The sequence below is a fragment of the Halichoeres trimaculatus genome, unplaced genomic scaffold (assembly GCF_033239565.1).
Source record: "Halichoeres trimaculatus isolate MK-OKI-2021-1 unplaced genomic scaffold, fHalTri1.1 fHalTri1_scaffold_12, whole genome shotgun sequence".
Classification (NCBI taxonomy): domain Eukaryota; kingdom Metazoa; phylum Chordata; class Actinopteri; order Labriformes; family Labridae; genus Halichoeres; species Halichoeres trimaculatus.
The window spans coordinates 17,469,305-17,483,995 of NW_027437190.1; the positions used below are offsets into that span (position 1 = coordinate 17,469,305).

General features: G+C 39.6%; 1 protein-coding gene across 1 annotated transcript in view; it reads left to right on the top strand.

The window, feature by feature from the left end:
* LOC141801069 (transmembrane protein 65-like) overlaps window positions 1-14,691 on the top strand; it is a 53,351-nt gene that overhangs the window by 32,333 nt on the left and 6,327 nt on the right. Inside the window, exon 6 of the mRNA XM_074683966.1 lies at window positions 5,159-5,201. Coding sequence (XP_074540067.1) covers window positions 5,159-5,201 — 43 coding nt within the window. The remainder of the gene's footprint in view (window positions 1-5,158; window positions 5,202-14,691) is intronic.

Here is a 14,691-nt window from a genome sequence, read left to right on the forward strand (position 1 = left end):
CAAGTTTCCACACCCAACATCCATACACTGCTCTTTAGACTGACACATAAATACACACATGCTATTAATACACACCCATGTTCGAGTGACTACACCTGTATTTGAGAAATCCATGTTCAGGTATGTGTATTTGTTCATATGTGGCTTTGTTGCCGTAGAAAGACTTCACCACACACACATATTCCATCATGACCTATAGCTAGCAAGTGTGCTCCGCAGACAAGAGGAGATGATGCCTAAAAGATTTTTTTCCCCCATTTTTTATTCCATTGTTTCATGGCCCATTTGTCCCCAGCTGACTGTAGCTGATGAAACACACGCAGGCAGTTCCTCTGGTTTTGCTGCAGGTCGAAAAAAAAAAAAAGTTGGAGAAAAAGTTTCTTTTAAGAGACAGAGACATCCATCATAAAGTTAGAGGGGAGGGAAGGAGCAAAGGTACAAGAAACGGAAGTGAAATCTTGCTGTGTCGGCCAATTGGTACATTTATTTTTTTTTAAAAAGGGACTCAAATTCCTGTCTTCCCCTCTCCCAATAACACCCAGCGAACTCACCCTTACCTCTTTCTAAATTAACCACATACTATAAATATAATACATGTTTGCTGGCTGATTTGGATGCAGAGTGGGCGGCTGTGGGTTAAATATAGACTGCTGACCTTGTCTTGTAATTACATTTGAACATCTTGACCACATAATAGGGCTTGATGGGCTCTCCATTACAGCTGCCTCCTCAGGGGCTTTTACAGAGGAATGATGTACAGTGACAGAACATCAGCTAACATATACATATGCTAATAATCTTTACTCTGTCTGTAACCTCCTTCTGTTTGTCTCAGACATCTTTCCGTCACTGCCAGGAAACAGTGACTGAGGACAGGTCTTCTATCAGTGACAACAAAGAGACTAAGATATATTTTGATTTCTTAAGAATGATACATTGCTCTAACTTCTGAGGTCCTTTGAAGTGCGTTTGTCACCGTACGACCATGTTTTATCTCTTTGTGAAAGGGTTGCTTTGATTCAGGACAGTCTTTTGTTTTAAGGTGTCGCTCCACTTTTTGTTTTTCACTGGGAAGGCACTGATTTAGGCAGCAGTGTCTTCAGTGCATATTTACACACGCATAATGCATTACGTATTTAACTGTTTCTGTCCCCGCCTATAACACAGTATAGTTTTTTTTGACTGCTAGCATTAAAGGTCCCATATTATGCTCCTTTTCTTCAGTTTAATATGGATCATTGATGTCTTCATGAAATTGTATTAACATGTTTTGGTCCAAAAAGCCAATAAATCAAGCACAGCAGCATTGTTTCCAGGCTCTCATAGCCCCTCTGTTCAGAAGGTCTGATTTAGTGGGCGTGACTTTCATATGTAAATGAGCCACCGCTGATATCGCCCCGCTCTTCTGCTTCACTAAGAGCAGCGCCATGAGCTCCGAGTGCACAATGTTTAGAAAACAGTGAAGCTAGTTTACTGTAACATTACAGGCTAAAACAACAGGCTAACTACAGCTAAAGTTAGCATCCTGAAGCTAACACAGAGACAGGGAGGACACTGAGGAAAAGCTCTTACATCTGCTCCACAGCACACAGCATTTAAAATACTCACATTTCCAGGGTCCCAGGTTTGTTGGTGGATGGTTGGTAATGCGCCTGGATTCAGGACCAGTCTATTCACTAACTCTCTGTTGTACTGTCCAAAGTTGGAAAAGCAGTCGGCCGTGAAGTGACCAGCACACACATGCACAGTTTGACTGAGTGTAACTGGCACATTTCCTTGATAAATGAACTTTAGCCACTTAGTCTTGTCTTTTTCCGAGATGGGAAGCTTGTGCATGAAACTATGTGGCTGTTTACAGCCAAAAAGAAAGCAGTGATGGCTCTTCAAATTTGGCATTCTCCACCCCGCTGCTGGAGAGATTTCTCTCAACTAGACTTTTCTTACTTTTAATTTTAATGTGTTTTGTTGGTCATTTTTTATAGAAGTCATTTGTTCAGCTTGACACAAAATACATTATCTGCATCACAACGCTGTGAATACAGAACTCCAGACCCGCCAGTTTTAAGTAAACCACAAGGGAATAAGTTTGTTTTTAAGTAACTGTTTAAGTATGAAAGAGTGAAACCTCTTTGTAATTTACTACCAACGGTGAAACTGAGACTTTACAGTAACAGAAAAGCAAGTGTTTGTCCAGGGGGTGTTGTAAACCAAGAAAGAAGTCACAGCATTTATTTTGCAGACATACCTGAAGAGGGCAGTTTGGTCTCCTGTTAATGTTAACTCACCTCGCCTCTCAGGTTCTTTACTAGACTCTAAGCAATGCAGCTTCAAAAAGAAAGTTTTGGCTGGAAGTTTTATGTGTCTAACTCTAAAAACAAAGGCAGTGCTAAGAAGTTTGCTATTACCCCCTGTGGAAAAATGAGCTCAGACTGCAGCTGACAGGTTCTGAGATTTAGCAGACTGAGAATTTACCACACGGCTTTGAAGTAATTTCTTAACATGAAAAAAAAAGGGTGTTATTCTTGGCTGTGTTTACTGCAAGCCCAATGCAGTCAAGACTAATTCAAGTGACAAATGTGAAACATCACTGGATAGTTTGAAGGTACAAAGCACACTTTAGTGGCCTTTAAGAAGAGGATGTTAAGATGCCCATTGAAATCAAAGCAAACGCAAACCTGTGTGGTATAGTCTCTGGATATGTCGCTGTCTCTGGAGCAGTGCTGCCGTACTTAGGGATGGGAATCGAAAACCGGTTCCTGTTAAGAAAAGATAAGAAATGTTTCAATCCATCGATATCGTTAGCCTTTGTGCTTAACGATTCACTTATCAGTTCTTTACATTGTGTCGGAGCCGCCGGGCCTAACGTTGACTAGTCTGCTGCAGCTGTCGTAGCTCAGCAGTTAGATTACGTTTCCCAAGAAAACTCTGATTCAGGATTTTCAGCTTGAAGTTTCACTGAAGAACTGACTTCAAAAAGAAATGTACATTACTCTCTCAGGAGATTCATATTCACTTCATTCGAAATATCATATCACCTTATTTACCAAAATGACAAAATAGTGCAAGCTTGATGCTAACGTATATGTGAAACTGCATTGATATGCTAGCAGTTAGCATACATCAGTATAACTTTAGCTTCAGAATAGAATTTCAACTTCCATCACAAAAAACATATCACATCAACTCTTTGTAAAAAATACTGAGAATTTCAAATGTCAAAAGCTAACAGGCAATTGAAAGGCTCATGGCTGACTTCATAACTACAGAAAGCTTCCAAACAACTTAAACCATTGCTATAACCACTTTGAGACACTAGATGGCCTACTTGAATTATTAATATATTACAACACAGTACATCAATGTCACATTGTGAGCAATTTTTACTTGTTTCTGTATAATTATGCCCAGAAATATCCAGACTCAGAGACCAATTACATTTTATTCACTTACAGTATAAACTTAATTAAATGTTGTTGACACAGAAAACCTGTATAGCTACTTTTTGTACCAAGAAAATTCACAACAAGAATTGATAAGGGAATCGATAAAGAATCAGATCAATAAGCAGAATTGATAAAGGCATCGGTATTGACAAAATCTTATCAATTCTCATCCCTAGTCGTACATAAGTGGGAACTGAAGAATCTGTGTTTCAGGGCTGCAGAGTCTGGCTGTTTGAGCATTTGTTCCATGTCCTGAGGCTGTGGTCCTCATTACAGTCTGGCACCATTTGCTGCATGTGTCCCCTCGCCCCCTACCCCACACATTTACAGTCTGTCTCCAGATCATCTACCCAATATGAGCAAAGTTTCCAAGATATATAACTGAGGAAAAACAATCCACTTTTCTCTTTGTTCTTATTCTTCTGACTGCACTGGCTCCTAAGAGAAAATGACTGTGCATTACCTCTCCTCTCTCAGGGTAGTCCATGACCCTGTGCTCAGAGTTATACTGCAGCTGCTGCAGCGCCACAAGCACCCTCAGGGGAAGGGACAAAAAGCTGTGGTGTGCCATCTCTGCTAAAACACAACCTCCATCATGCTCTGGAAGGTCTTTGGTGCTAAAACCCATCTGGCTCTCTGCTACTGTAGCAACAGGGCTCAAATTATACACTGACTGCCAACAGACAATCCGTAGTCGTGCATCCTATCCAAACTCCCACAGGACCTGCACCCACAGTAAGGAATTTAGATAAGACTAAGGAGTAGCTGTATAATTAGAGGTCTGTGAGTACAGATCTCCTGTAAGTGATGTTTCCCAAGGCCTTTGACCCTGACCTCATTATACAGAAACTAGCCTGTCAGCTGACACAAGTCATCAATTGTGAGTGTTTGGCTCTAATTGGGCATGCTTACTTATTGCTCTTTGGTGTGCTCATAAGCTAACCTTGTTTTCACAGGGTCAGAGAGGCAGGGTATGAGCAACTTTCCAAATATTTTGCAAATTATCCAGTTCCAAAGCATAGAAAGTCCATTTTAGCTGAATGAGGATATTATTCTGCTGCTTTCCGAATTCCTTTAAGCGATTAGGGTTTCTTAAACAATGGTTACCCAAAGATGATCAACAAACACCAAGGTTGATCAATGTCGTCAGCTTCTTTTCTTCCTACAAACGAGGAAGGGAGGAGGAAAGGATTGTGTGCCAAAAATGCCTCAAGCTGGTCTTCCTTTTCAGTCTCCCATCTGGCTCTGGGTTTTTTTTTTGTTTGTTTTTTTTTTTTTTTTTTATGTAGTTTTGTTCCCATTCGCCACCATGCTTCTGAGCTCTATTGTCCGATTTATGACAATTCCTAGTCTGCACCTAACTTGTCAGAGGCAGTCTGACCAGGCATCATAAACTAATTAAACATTTATGAATCCAGACCAAAGGGACTACTGATGTCATCTTTCCAACATGCAATATTTATAATGTTAGAAACAAATAAAATACTCTCTAAATATGGAGGAAACCATGTTATGAGTTGAGAGATGACTCCAGATACATGCCCTTGAGTGGTACATGGAAAACAGTTTTGTATATTGCGTTCACATGATAGAAAATCCTCCACAGATTCCACTCCAATCATTCTGCACTGTGAGCCTCCTGGCTGTCCTCGACACTAACCTCGATTTCCGTGCATGTTTTCTAATCATGACTCTCTTCCTCTCGTTTTCTGCAGCTGCTGCCCTTGGCAACTTGGTGTCTGATCTGGCGGGACTGGGGTAAGAATTTAATGGATACACGCAATCACAAACACGCAGGTGGTCACAGACTAACACAGGGTTGTTTAATGATATCTGAGAAGAAGGAAGGAGATGGACCAGTGTCTTTAAAGTAATAGCTTCATTTTCTTCAAGGATGCATGTGAGAAAGTTAAGGTTTTACAAAGATTATTACAGCATTAGTTTCTTCTCCCAATCAGGGAGAACACTAATTACAATATAGTCCTGTTTATTTACTCACTAGATTCCAAGGTTTCCAATTCCATTCCTTTTAATGAGGACCAGTTTGTTGCAGCAGTTGTTATTGAGCACAGAGGATAATAAGCATGAGCAGCCCACAGAGGCTTGTGCACAGCACAAGGTGGACTGTGGATGTGGAAAGCATATCAAGAGAACTCTTATAACCGAGTCATTATATCTTTAATGTATCAGTGTAGAAGAAACAAGAGAAGAAGCAATACAAAGAAATATTTAGAGACTTCTTTCCTGAAGTTTTCAGCAGAATCAGAACAACATGACTCAGTCTGGCTGCATGCAGCAGAGCGTGCAGCCGGTTTTATCAGTTAAAGCATAATGATCCATGGGAAATGGAGGCTGTGTTATTTTTCTGAACTGAAAAATTGATGCGTCTTGGTTCCTTTTTTAACAATTATTAAATAATTTTCGGTTCAGTCAGATGAATTATGACCTTTATCTACTCCAGAGCCTCCTAGTGGCCACAGGGACAATAATCAGCTCCCCAATCTGCTTCATTACATGCTAAATAATATAAAGAGGCCTCTCCAGTAGGCTGTTAGTTGAATTAAAGTGATTACTAGTCCATCAATTCATTACCTTTACCACTCCTTTCAGAGTCGCTACAGGGGCTGGAGTCTGTCCGTCTGTACATGGTGGCAAAGCAGGGTCACCAGCCTATCAGAGGACTAGTGATTATGAGTGATTTAACAAATTACTGATCCCACTCATTAAGATACAAAGTGAGTCAACATGGTAATAAACAAAGTGGTAAACACCACAGAGACTGTAGGCGTCATCATGCCATGTTACCATGACGTATGAGCTGAGATGTTAGAGACACACACACACACACACACATTATGTCCCTGTGTGCGTCTGTGTTTGCCGCTCAATCATAATTGAATAGTGGGGCCTTGTGACCAGTTTGTCAAGGTGAGATGGGATTAGACCAGACAACAGAGGGTGGGGTTTCTTCATATTGATGGATGAACACAGATGAGTGTGAAGGCTCTTTGTCTGCTGCAGACTCTCAGTGTGACTCCTGCAGGTGTCGTTTTCTGCAACAGTTGCATAAAGATGCTCATTTTAAAAAAGGATGCTCAGTGCAGACATGTATCAGCTGTTTCCTTGGATTACTTAGGGACTTGGCGGCACTTTAAGGGCTTTTGAGGGCTGAGGAGAGCCTGTAGACTCTCTGTGGAGTTGTAAACTTGGAGCAGCAGATGGTGAAATCTGAAAAAGCCTCTGTAGCGTTTACATTATTTGTGAGACAGCATAGTTTGGATTTACTGTTGTACATATTTTTAAATTAGCTATACCTGAACGGCCTATAACTTTTGGATCAAACATTGCTTCATTATGTCGGAGACATTCACCAGTTCATAAGAAAACTGTTGGGTTTATATTGTTATTAAGGTAGAACCAACATATTATTATGTCCAATTTGCTGGAAAAAATATCTTAGGTGCTGTTATGGATCCAGGTCAGGTCCACAGGTTACCTCACTAGGTTTTTTCACAGCTGGTGGCAGTCAGCTCAGACGTTATATAAGGAAGCTGAGGTTCTACCTGTTCAGCTCTATTTTTGCTCACACAAGCAACACCAACAGTTTGCTTTCTTCGTCAACATTTAAACAAGGTTTGGGTGCATGTGTTTCTGTCAGTCAACTATTTTCTTTAATCCCAACCTTTGGCTTCTGTTTATTTTTTGTGTTGGAACAATTTCATTAGTTTGTGTATCCTTTTCTTTTAGGATAACATTAACCGTATTAAAAGATTCTGAAATTGATGCATTTTCCATCAAAATACACATGTATTGCCTCTCAAAGGCTCTGATAGGCTGGTAAATGCAGCTGTAGCGAGGGATGGGTTCTGAATTAGGTACTTTTATGGGTCTCTACCATAGACTGTATGTAGAGTGGACAGTGTGGCTCCACCATTTATCATTGTACTGTTTTGAGGCCAAAATTCCCCCGTCACAGGCGCAACCATTGGCAGCAATTGCAGCCAGAGTCTGCGCAGATGAGAGATTCTGGGAGAATCTGAGTGGAGCTGGGTGACAAAAATAATAATTATTCTTTTCCTTTCGAGAGTCTAATCACTTCTTGACTCTACCTCCCGACATATTTTACAATCTCCCCCAAAAAAAACACAAGAACGGCAGCGGTCAATCATCGTTAAACGTTCCATAAAGCCTCGTTTCAACCTTGTATAACTACTGAAAACAAAAATTTTCAGAAAAAAAGAGGACTTGAATACAAGACAGCCAAATAATATCTTCAAATCACCACAACAATCGGACGTGAGAGACATTTCTACGAGGAGTATTAATTTTTTAAAGTTTAACCACAGCCCATCTGGAATGGCTGGAAAGCTGGATTTTTTAACCTTTACTGCAGCCAGCCACCAGGGGGTGCAGTTTTTGTGGAGACCTCACTTCAACCCGAGCAAGCGGACGTCCATTTTATTTACAGTCTATGATACCAACCGAATTTCGTCTGTTGTACCGAGTACCGATTTATATAAAATCAAAACATACAATGCTTTTGGTACCCAGTTGCATTCTTGTGACTGTGAGGGAGTGGAAGAGAATGTAATTTTCCATACTGGACATGAACACAGCATTGCAAGTTTATATATCGAGGAATAAATGTTTTAGATTGAAAACGTTTTAGATTTATTTAACAAATTAATATTTATTGACACTTAAACACACACAAAAATACTGACAATTAGTACTGTTGAGTACCGATAACAATTGCTAGTTACCAGGCATCGGCTCTGTATCATTTCAATGTGAAAGGTACCCATCCCTAGCTGTGGAAATAACTGCCAGAAAACACACATAAATCTGAAATATGAGTCTGTCTTATGCCATAGATTAATCCATAAATTATTGACTTTATACATGTTCTGGCTTTGATCCCACCCTTTCACCCAACACACCACTCATCAGTTCATTTGAATGAGGATGAGATGTTCAGGCTCCAGAGAGGGATTCAATGCCCAATCCCAGCTTTTTATTCATCATAACAGTAGCGATGAAGGATCACTCCACCTCTACAAAATTCTTCTTTTAAGTTGTACTCGACAAAGTGATGACCTGTACATTATTTTCTTGACCAAATAAACTGTGAGGTTGCTTTTTAGCTGGTACATATCTCCCTTTATAATTTAATGTGACCCCTGAGTGGATGCACAACATAATAATTTATTTACCATCAAGTATGATCATTTATGAATATTATTTTTTTTTAATCCAGTGTTATTTTTACCTCTGTATTAGGGATTGATAAAGGAAAAAAATATCAGTATTGAATTCCTGTTTTCCTGAGGAATCGCTGTCACAGTCACAGGCTTCTCAGCAGTACTGTGAGTTTCTCAGTCCTGTAATCAAACAGCACAAATAGATGTGGCTGTCAGTGCAGCATGCTCCTCTGGAGTCTCTTTGTCAATACTGTAGTGATTATGTTGAGCTGATTGTTTACAAAACCTCCCAGAGCACGCCTGTTTTCTTCCACCAAAAGACAGTGACTGAGCTCTGCTGCTCTGGCTGCCCACCCTTAGATAAATAACATCTCTAATGTCTGTGTGAGTGTGTGTGTGCTGGAGGGCGGGATATGTGTGTCACTGCCTGTGGTGAGCAATCTGTGCAGCCACATTCCCATTTGTGTGTGTGTGTGCGTGTGCTTCACATGTGAGGGTTCATGCCTGGGTAGATGTGTAAGATTTTCCTCTGAGCATGTGAGTGTTTTGACAGATGTAGGAAAGCAGATTATCCTCGGTGAAGTCCTTATTTTCATTCATGAGTCACTCCTGACTGTTCAGACTGCTGGTACTGAAGCTCCAGCTCTTAGTCTGTTCTGCAATTTATGTGCCTCACTGACACAATGCTTCAGTAACTTTCTGGGGCAGACAGAGCGCTCACCACGTTTTATTGCATTCAACAAAGTAATAAAAAAAGGAGGAAAAAAGTCAGAGAAAGAATAAATGAACTCTAAGATTAAATATGGCATCCTAGATTCTGAGTTGAGACTAATTTTCAAACACTGTTGTGGTTTCTTAATCTCTGATTTAGACCAACTGTACTGTTATTTTCCTGTCCTGATGAGTTTGAGGATTAACAGCTTGTCATTCCTTCCCCTGAGGAGGCTTAAAGCTCAGTATCTGCCATAAAAATAGAGGGGATGCTGTGTTTTGCCAAAGGATGCATCATCAGGGTGGGTGCTTGTTAAAATTGAGGCATAATACTGCTTCATCCTGCCAAAGGATATCCTCTATAATCACCCTCTAACCACTGTACCGCAGCCTTTTTTTGCATTGTAACATTTTTATTCCTTACACAGCTTATCCTCTGTTTTGCTTCAGATTCAGCATCTGACAGCTTTGTGTCATTAACACTAATGTGAGAGCAGCTGTGGCCTTTAACAACAACAGTGTGACACCACAGATTAAAGCCCACACCTACAAAATGTTAACACCAAAAGACTGAGTTGTTCTCCAGGAGGTAAAGTACAAAACCTTAAATATGACTGCACATGGTTTTAGTGGCAGCAAGTCTACATTCCTAGATGTTAAAAACGTTTGTTTTCCCCTGCCTGTGGTGCAGTACATCCATGTCTCAGCCTCCAGTTTGGTTTTTACTCTGAGTCTTTTGGGTTGAGACTCTGTCCAAGGCCTCTGACTGCTTTCAGCCAGTTTCATCATGTCAGTGCATTCATGCTGCAGGTGTTTTATGTTCTCATGCCACTCACCTGATCGAAGTGTCTTCTGCAAGTGTGAGAAATATTTGGATCATTCTGCTGCTGTATGTCAGGGACTAACCTAAAAGTTTTGTAAAAGATTCAGAGTGAGGAGTTTACTCTCAAAACAAACAGTGGAAGAAATGTAGCAGACTGGGTTACATGTTTTTTTTCTGATTAAACTCAATCTGACTTTTGTTTTAAAAGCAGATGCGTTCTCTAACCATGAATATACAGGCTCAAGTCTGCCCCCTGTTGCCCTCCTAATGTAAATGATTGGAATTCACCTACACCATGCCACAAAACAGACACTAAGGCTGTGTCTCAATTCAGGGGCTGCAGCCTCCAGGGGCTGTAGCCTTCAAAGGACCCAGCCTTCGTAGCCTGCGTAGACCAAAACAGGCCGAACTGAATTGAGACAGTCTGGTCTACGAGGCATTTCCTGTTTGTCACCCTCGTCGTCACACTGTGCCGCCCTCACCAGTCAGGCTTACATTACTTTTTAAACACACGTAAACCAAATCCTCACATTTCAAACAGTATGATTTTTACTTTTTTTTTATTCGCATCATTATTATAATTATTATTTTCTTAATTGATAGAGTATAAAACCACCGTTGACATGAGAGTAAGGCAACAACGTACATTTTCAACATTTGAACAAGTGCTCGGGGGATGATAGATAAAAAAAGTACAAAAAACAAGCTACTGAAATGATTTAATGTATTTTTTGAATTCCTTGAAAAAAAAAAAAACACCAAGTAAGTTTTTTTCCCCAGAGAATTTACATTTATGAACATATTTTTTACTTAATAATGAGATGATTTATAAAGAACTGTTTTTCCTCAGTATATTACTTAAAAAGAGCCCAAACAACACATTTTTACTCAGTAAAACAAAATATTCTTGGTGTTTTAGAAACACAATCGCATATTTGTTGCCAGAAATCCTTTACATCTGGAAAAAACAGGACACATTTTGGAGTTTGGCCGTACCCATCATCTTCGGCGTTCACACGCAATGGATGTTGGGATATATGAGGCTTCCTAGGATTCACCGAATCCGTCCTTCGTGGCACCCAAAAAGGAGGCTGGATTCGTCGGCCACATTTGGAGGGGCCTTTGAAATGGGACAGCCTTCGACGCATCGCTGTGACGTAATCGGTCTTCAAATTCAGCCTTCGTAGGCTGCAGCCCCTTAATTGGGACACAGCTTAAAAGTGATCTTCTAATGTGTTGTGTGCAACTATTGGCCCCATAATCATTTCCATACCATCCTATATATTTATGTTTAAACCTGAAAACTAAGCTATAAATTTTCTCTTCACATCCTTTCTGTCTGTACAGTATTAAAAGCCATCTTTGGCCACACTTGCTCCCTCTGCTGCTACCCGTATCTCTCTCCCCAGTGCTCTACCTGCTCCTTATCTCTCCCCTGACCTGACAGCTCCAGCTGCAGCTTATTTGTGTGTGCAATGAACTGAGGACCCATTAGTACCTACCGCTGACTGAATCACACCCGAGTCAGAAAAACATCAGACTGAATCTACCTGACTGTATGTCATTTACTTTTGCTCATATGACAGCTAGATTCTCCTGCTACCTTCAGTATCATACTTTTATATTCGTCTGATCATCATGCTGTGGCAGCTAAATTTGTATCTTAGCATTACCTAAATCTCAAAACCCTTAAAGGTCCCCCGACTGTTTGCATTAGACAATTGTTTAAGAAACATCATTAAAAACTTTGAGTATTCTCTGGTTCATTACCAGACTTATTTACAACAAACGCAGAGCAGATAGACCTCCTAGCCTGGGAATGTAGATCAGTTCCTGTCAGGGATGTTCAGAAAAGACCGATTTCCTGGCTGTTTTAAAATTAAAAAATTAAAATCTGGTCAGACTGACCTACTAAAAGTGACAAAACACTCAGGAAACTGTTAAAATTAAACATGATCATTTATTTAACATACAGGATATCAGAGTGTGCTGATAAACAGTCTCAAATTGGACTTTGGAGTGTGGCTAAAGTTAGCAGAACTAGTACCACTAACCTTAAGTCCTCCTCTCAGGTATCTACACACAGATGCTGGATGCTTTAATCAGTGCCAGTTTAAGCTGATCCAGCCTACATGCGAGTGGTGGGTGGCAACACGCCAGCTTACAACCAGCATATGACCAGCCTTTCTTTTTTTCAGCCAACATGAAACTCTGGTGCTAAAAAGCAAGAGTGACAATGGTTATTTTTTCTCCTCAGCACACACATCCCTGCTGCTGATTTGTTCCCCCCATACTTCATTGTAATGTTTTCAAGTCCTGGATATTAACCACATGTATCACAATTTACCTCATCAAATCCAGGTTTCTATACCCACTGCTGCTTTACCTCTTATGAAATCAGCATCTAGGATCTTCGAAGAAATACCTTTTAGGTTTATATTTGAGACATCAAATAGTCTGAGTTGTTCCGTTTTGAAACGGGTACGATTTTAAAGGCATGAGGTTCTTATTCTATGTTACAATGGACTCATATTTAGATCTATTACACAAGAGGAGGGGTATGGGTCTGAACACCAGCACTGGTGTCATTTGGTTGTTGGTTTGGTTGAAGCTGCTGGCTTTGTGCCGATTTTCGGTTCAACATTAGGTAAATGTTTTAATGCTAACAGTTCTTCAAAAGGAAACATGAAATACAGATTTGTTTATATACTTTATTTTTATTATTTTGTTTCAATTATACAACAGACAACTTAAGGCAGACAGGGGTCATCACGAGCAAGTTAAAGTTTTTTTTTTTCATAACATCATACCATACTGTAAGAGGAGGAAGCAAGAGCTTAACAACAAAAAATTATACATATATATGTATGTATTTATACATACACATACTCACGCACACACATGCATGTACATGTATCATACACATACACAAACATACACATGTACACACATATGCCCATGCAAACACACACATGATCACATTCATATAGCTAAAGTGAGAAAAGCAAAACAAATGCACAAGTATGAACAAAAAGGAGAATATGGGGGTTGTGCTATGCGGTGGTGCAAATGTTTAGTTCTTTAGTGTCCAAGAATTATTTTTAAATCATCAAGGGGGCCTATCAGCACATGGTGGGAAGAAAAATGGTTGTTTGCCACAATGAAAGGCTGGAAACAAAGTAAAGAAAAAAAAGCAATATCTTTACATACTCATATAGGTTGCCCAATTTTTCCAATACAATTCACCTCTTCCAGTCGCTTGTCTTAGAGAGAAAGTAAGTTGTTCCATACAGTGAATTTCTTGGACAATTTCTTTCCATTCATTGAGAGTTGGGGATTTGTCATTCACTTTCTTGTAATGGCTTTTTTACTAGGTAATAGTGTTTGTAGTAAATATCTGTCTTGTTTTTTAAGTCCTGCTTGAAGGTTGCCCAGGAATAAAACACAAAAGCTGAAGTCAAGTTCTTAGCTTATTATTGATCTGATTACATTTGTTACATGGATCCAATAATCAGCAATTTTGAGACATTCCCAAAATATGTGAAAAACCAACAGAGACACGACCACACTTTCTCCAGTGCTGAGCTGTGCTAAAATACAGGTTTTAAACTGATTTTGCCTAAAAAAAATAGCACTAGCCTGTAACCAAGCAACTCAGACACTCCTCAGCCTTTTTCCTACCTGGTTGACCACTTTATCTTTGATTTGTGTATTTTGATTTACCATAGAAGCAGCAACATATCAGGACTTGCAGTTTGCCCCTTATCCAATCGGGCAACTTGATCGGAGCTATTTTTATAACAGGTTATAGATGAAACCATGTGTTGAATTCTGCCTATTTTCTCTTTTTTCCTGACAGATTTTTGTTCATGTTGACATTAAATGTGATGCATCAATAAGGGCATTTTGTTTTCTCATATTTTCTAACTCTAGTTATGATGAATGAATAAAACACAGTCTCTGATCAGTGGTCATTTGTTGATCCACTTAAAACCTGCACATTAGTTCTTCTAACAGATGCAGGTGACAAAAAAATATATAAGGGACAAAAAGTACAAATTTTTACTTTCATTCAGACGCTCTCTCTAGCACGCTCTCTGTGTCACCAGAGCTGACGCTGACATCCTGCTGATTTGTGACAGATATCAGAGGCGCTGAAACAAACTGAAGCTGTCATCCTCTGATTTGTTTTGTGTTTGTCATCAATTACTCTGATCATTTGCATTGAGGCTCTGAGTGTTACTCCTGTGGATTGTGTAATGAATCATGACTTATGATGCTGAGAACATCTAGAGGAGGTTATTATGCGGAAATGGAACAAAACAAACATGAGTTAGTTTAACATAAATTTGATTAATACACAAATTATAGTCGAAGCTTCGACAAACACATTTTTTATATGTCTAATACAAACTTTGGTTTGAGTTATTTGTTTAGGTTTCATCATGTTGACAGAATTTTAAGTGACTCGGTAACAAAGAAATAAGATCTGAAGGTTCATGTAAGCACCTTA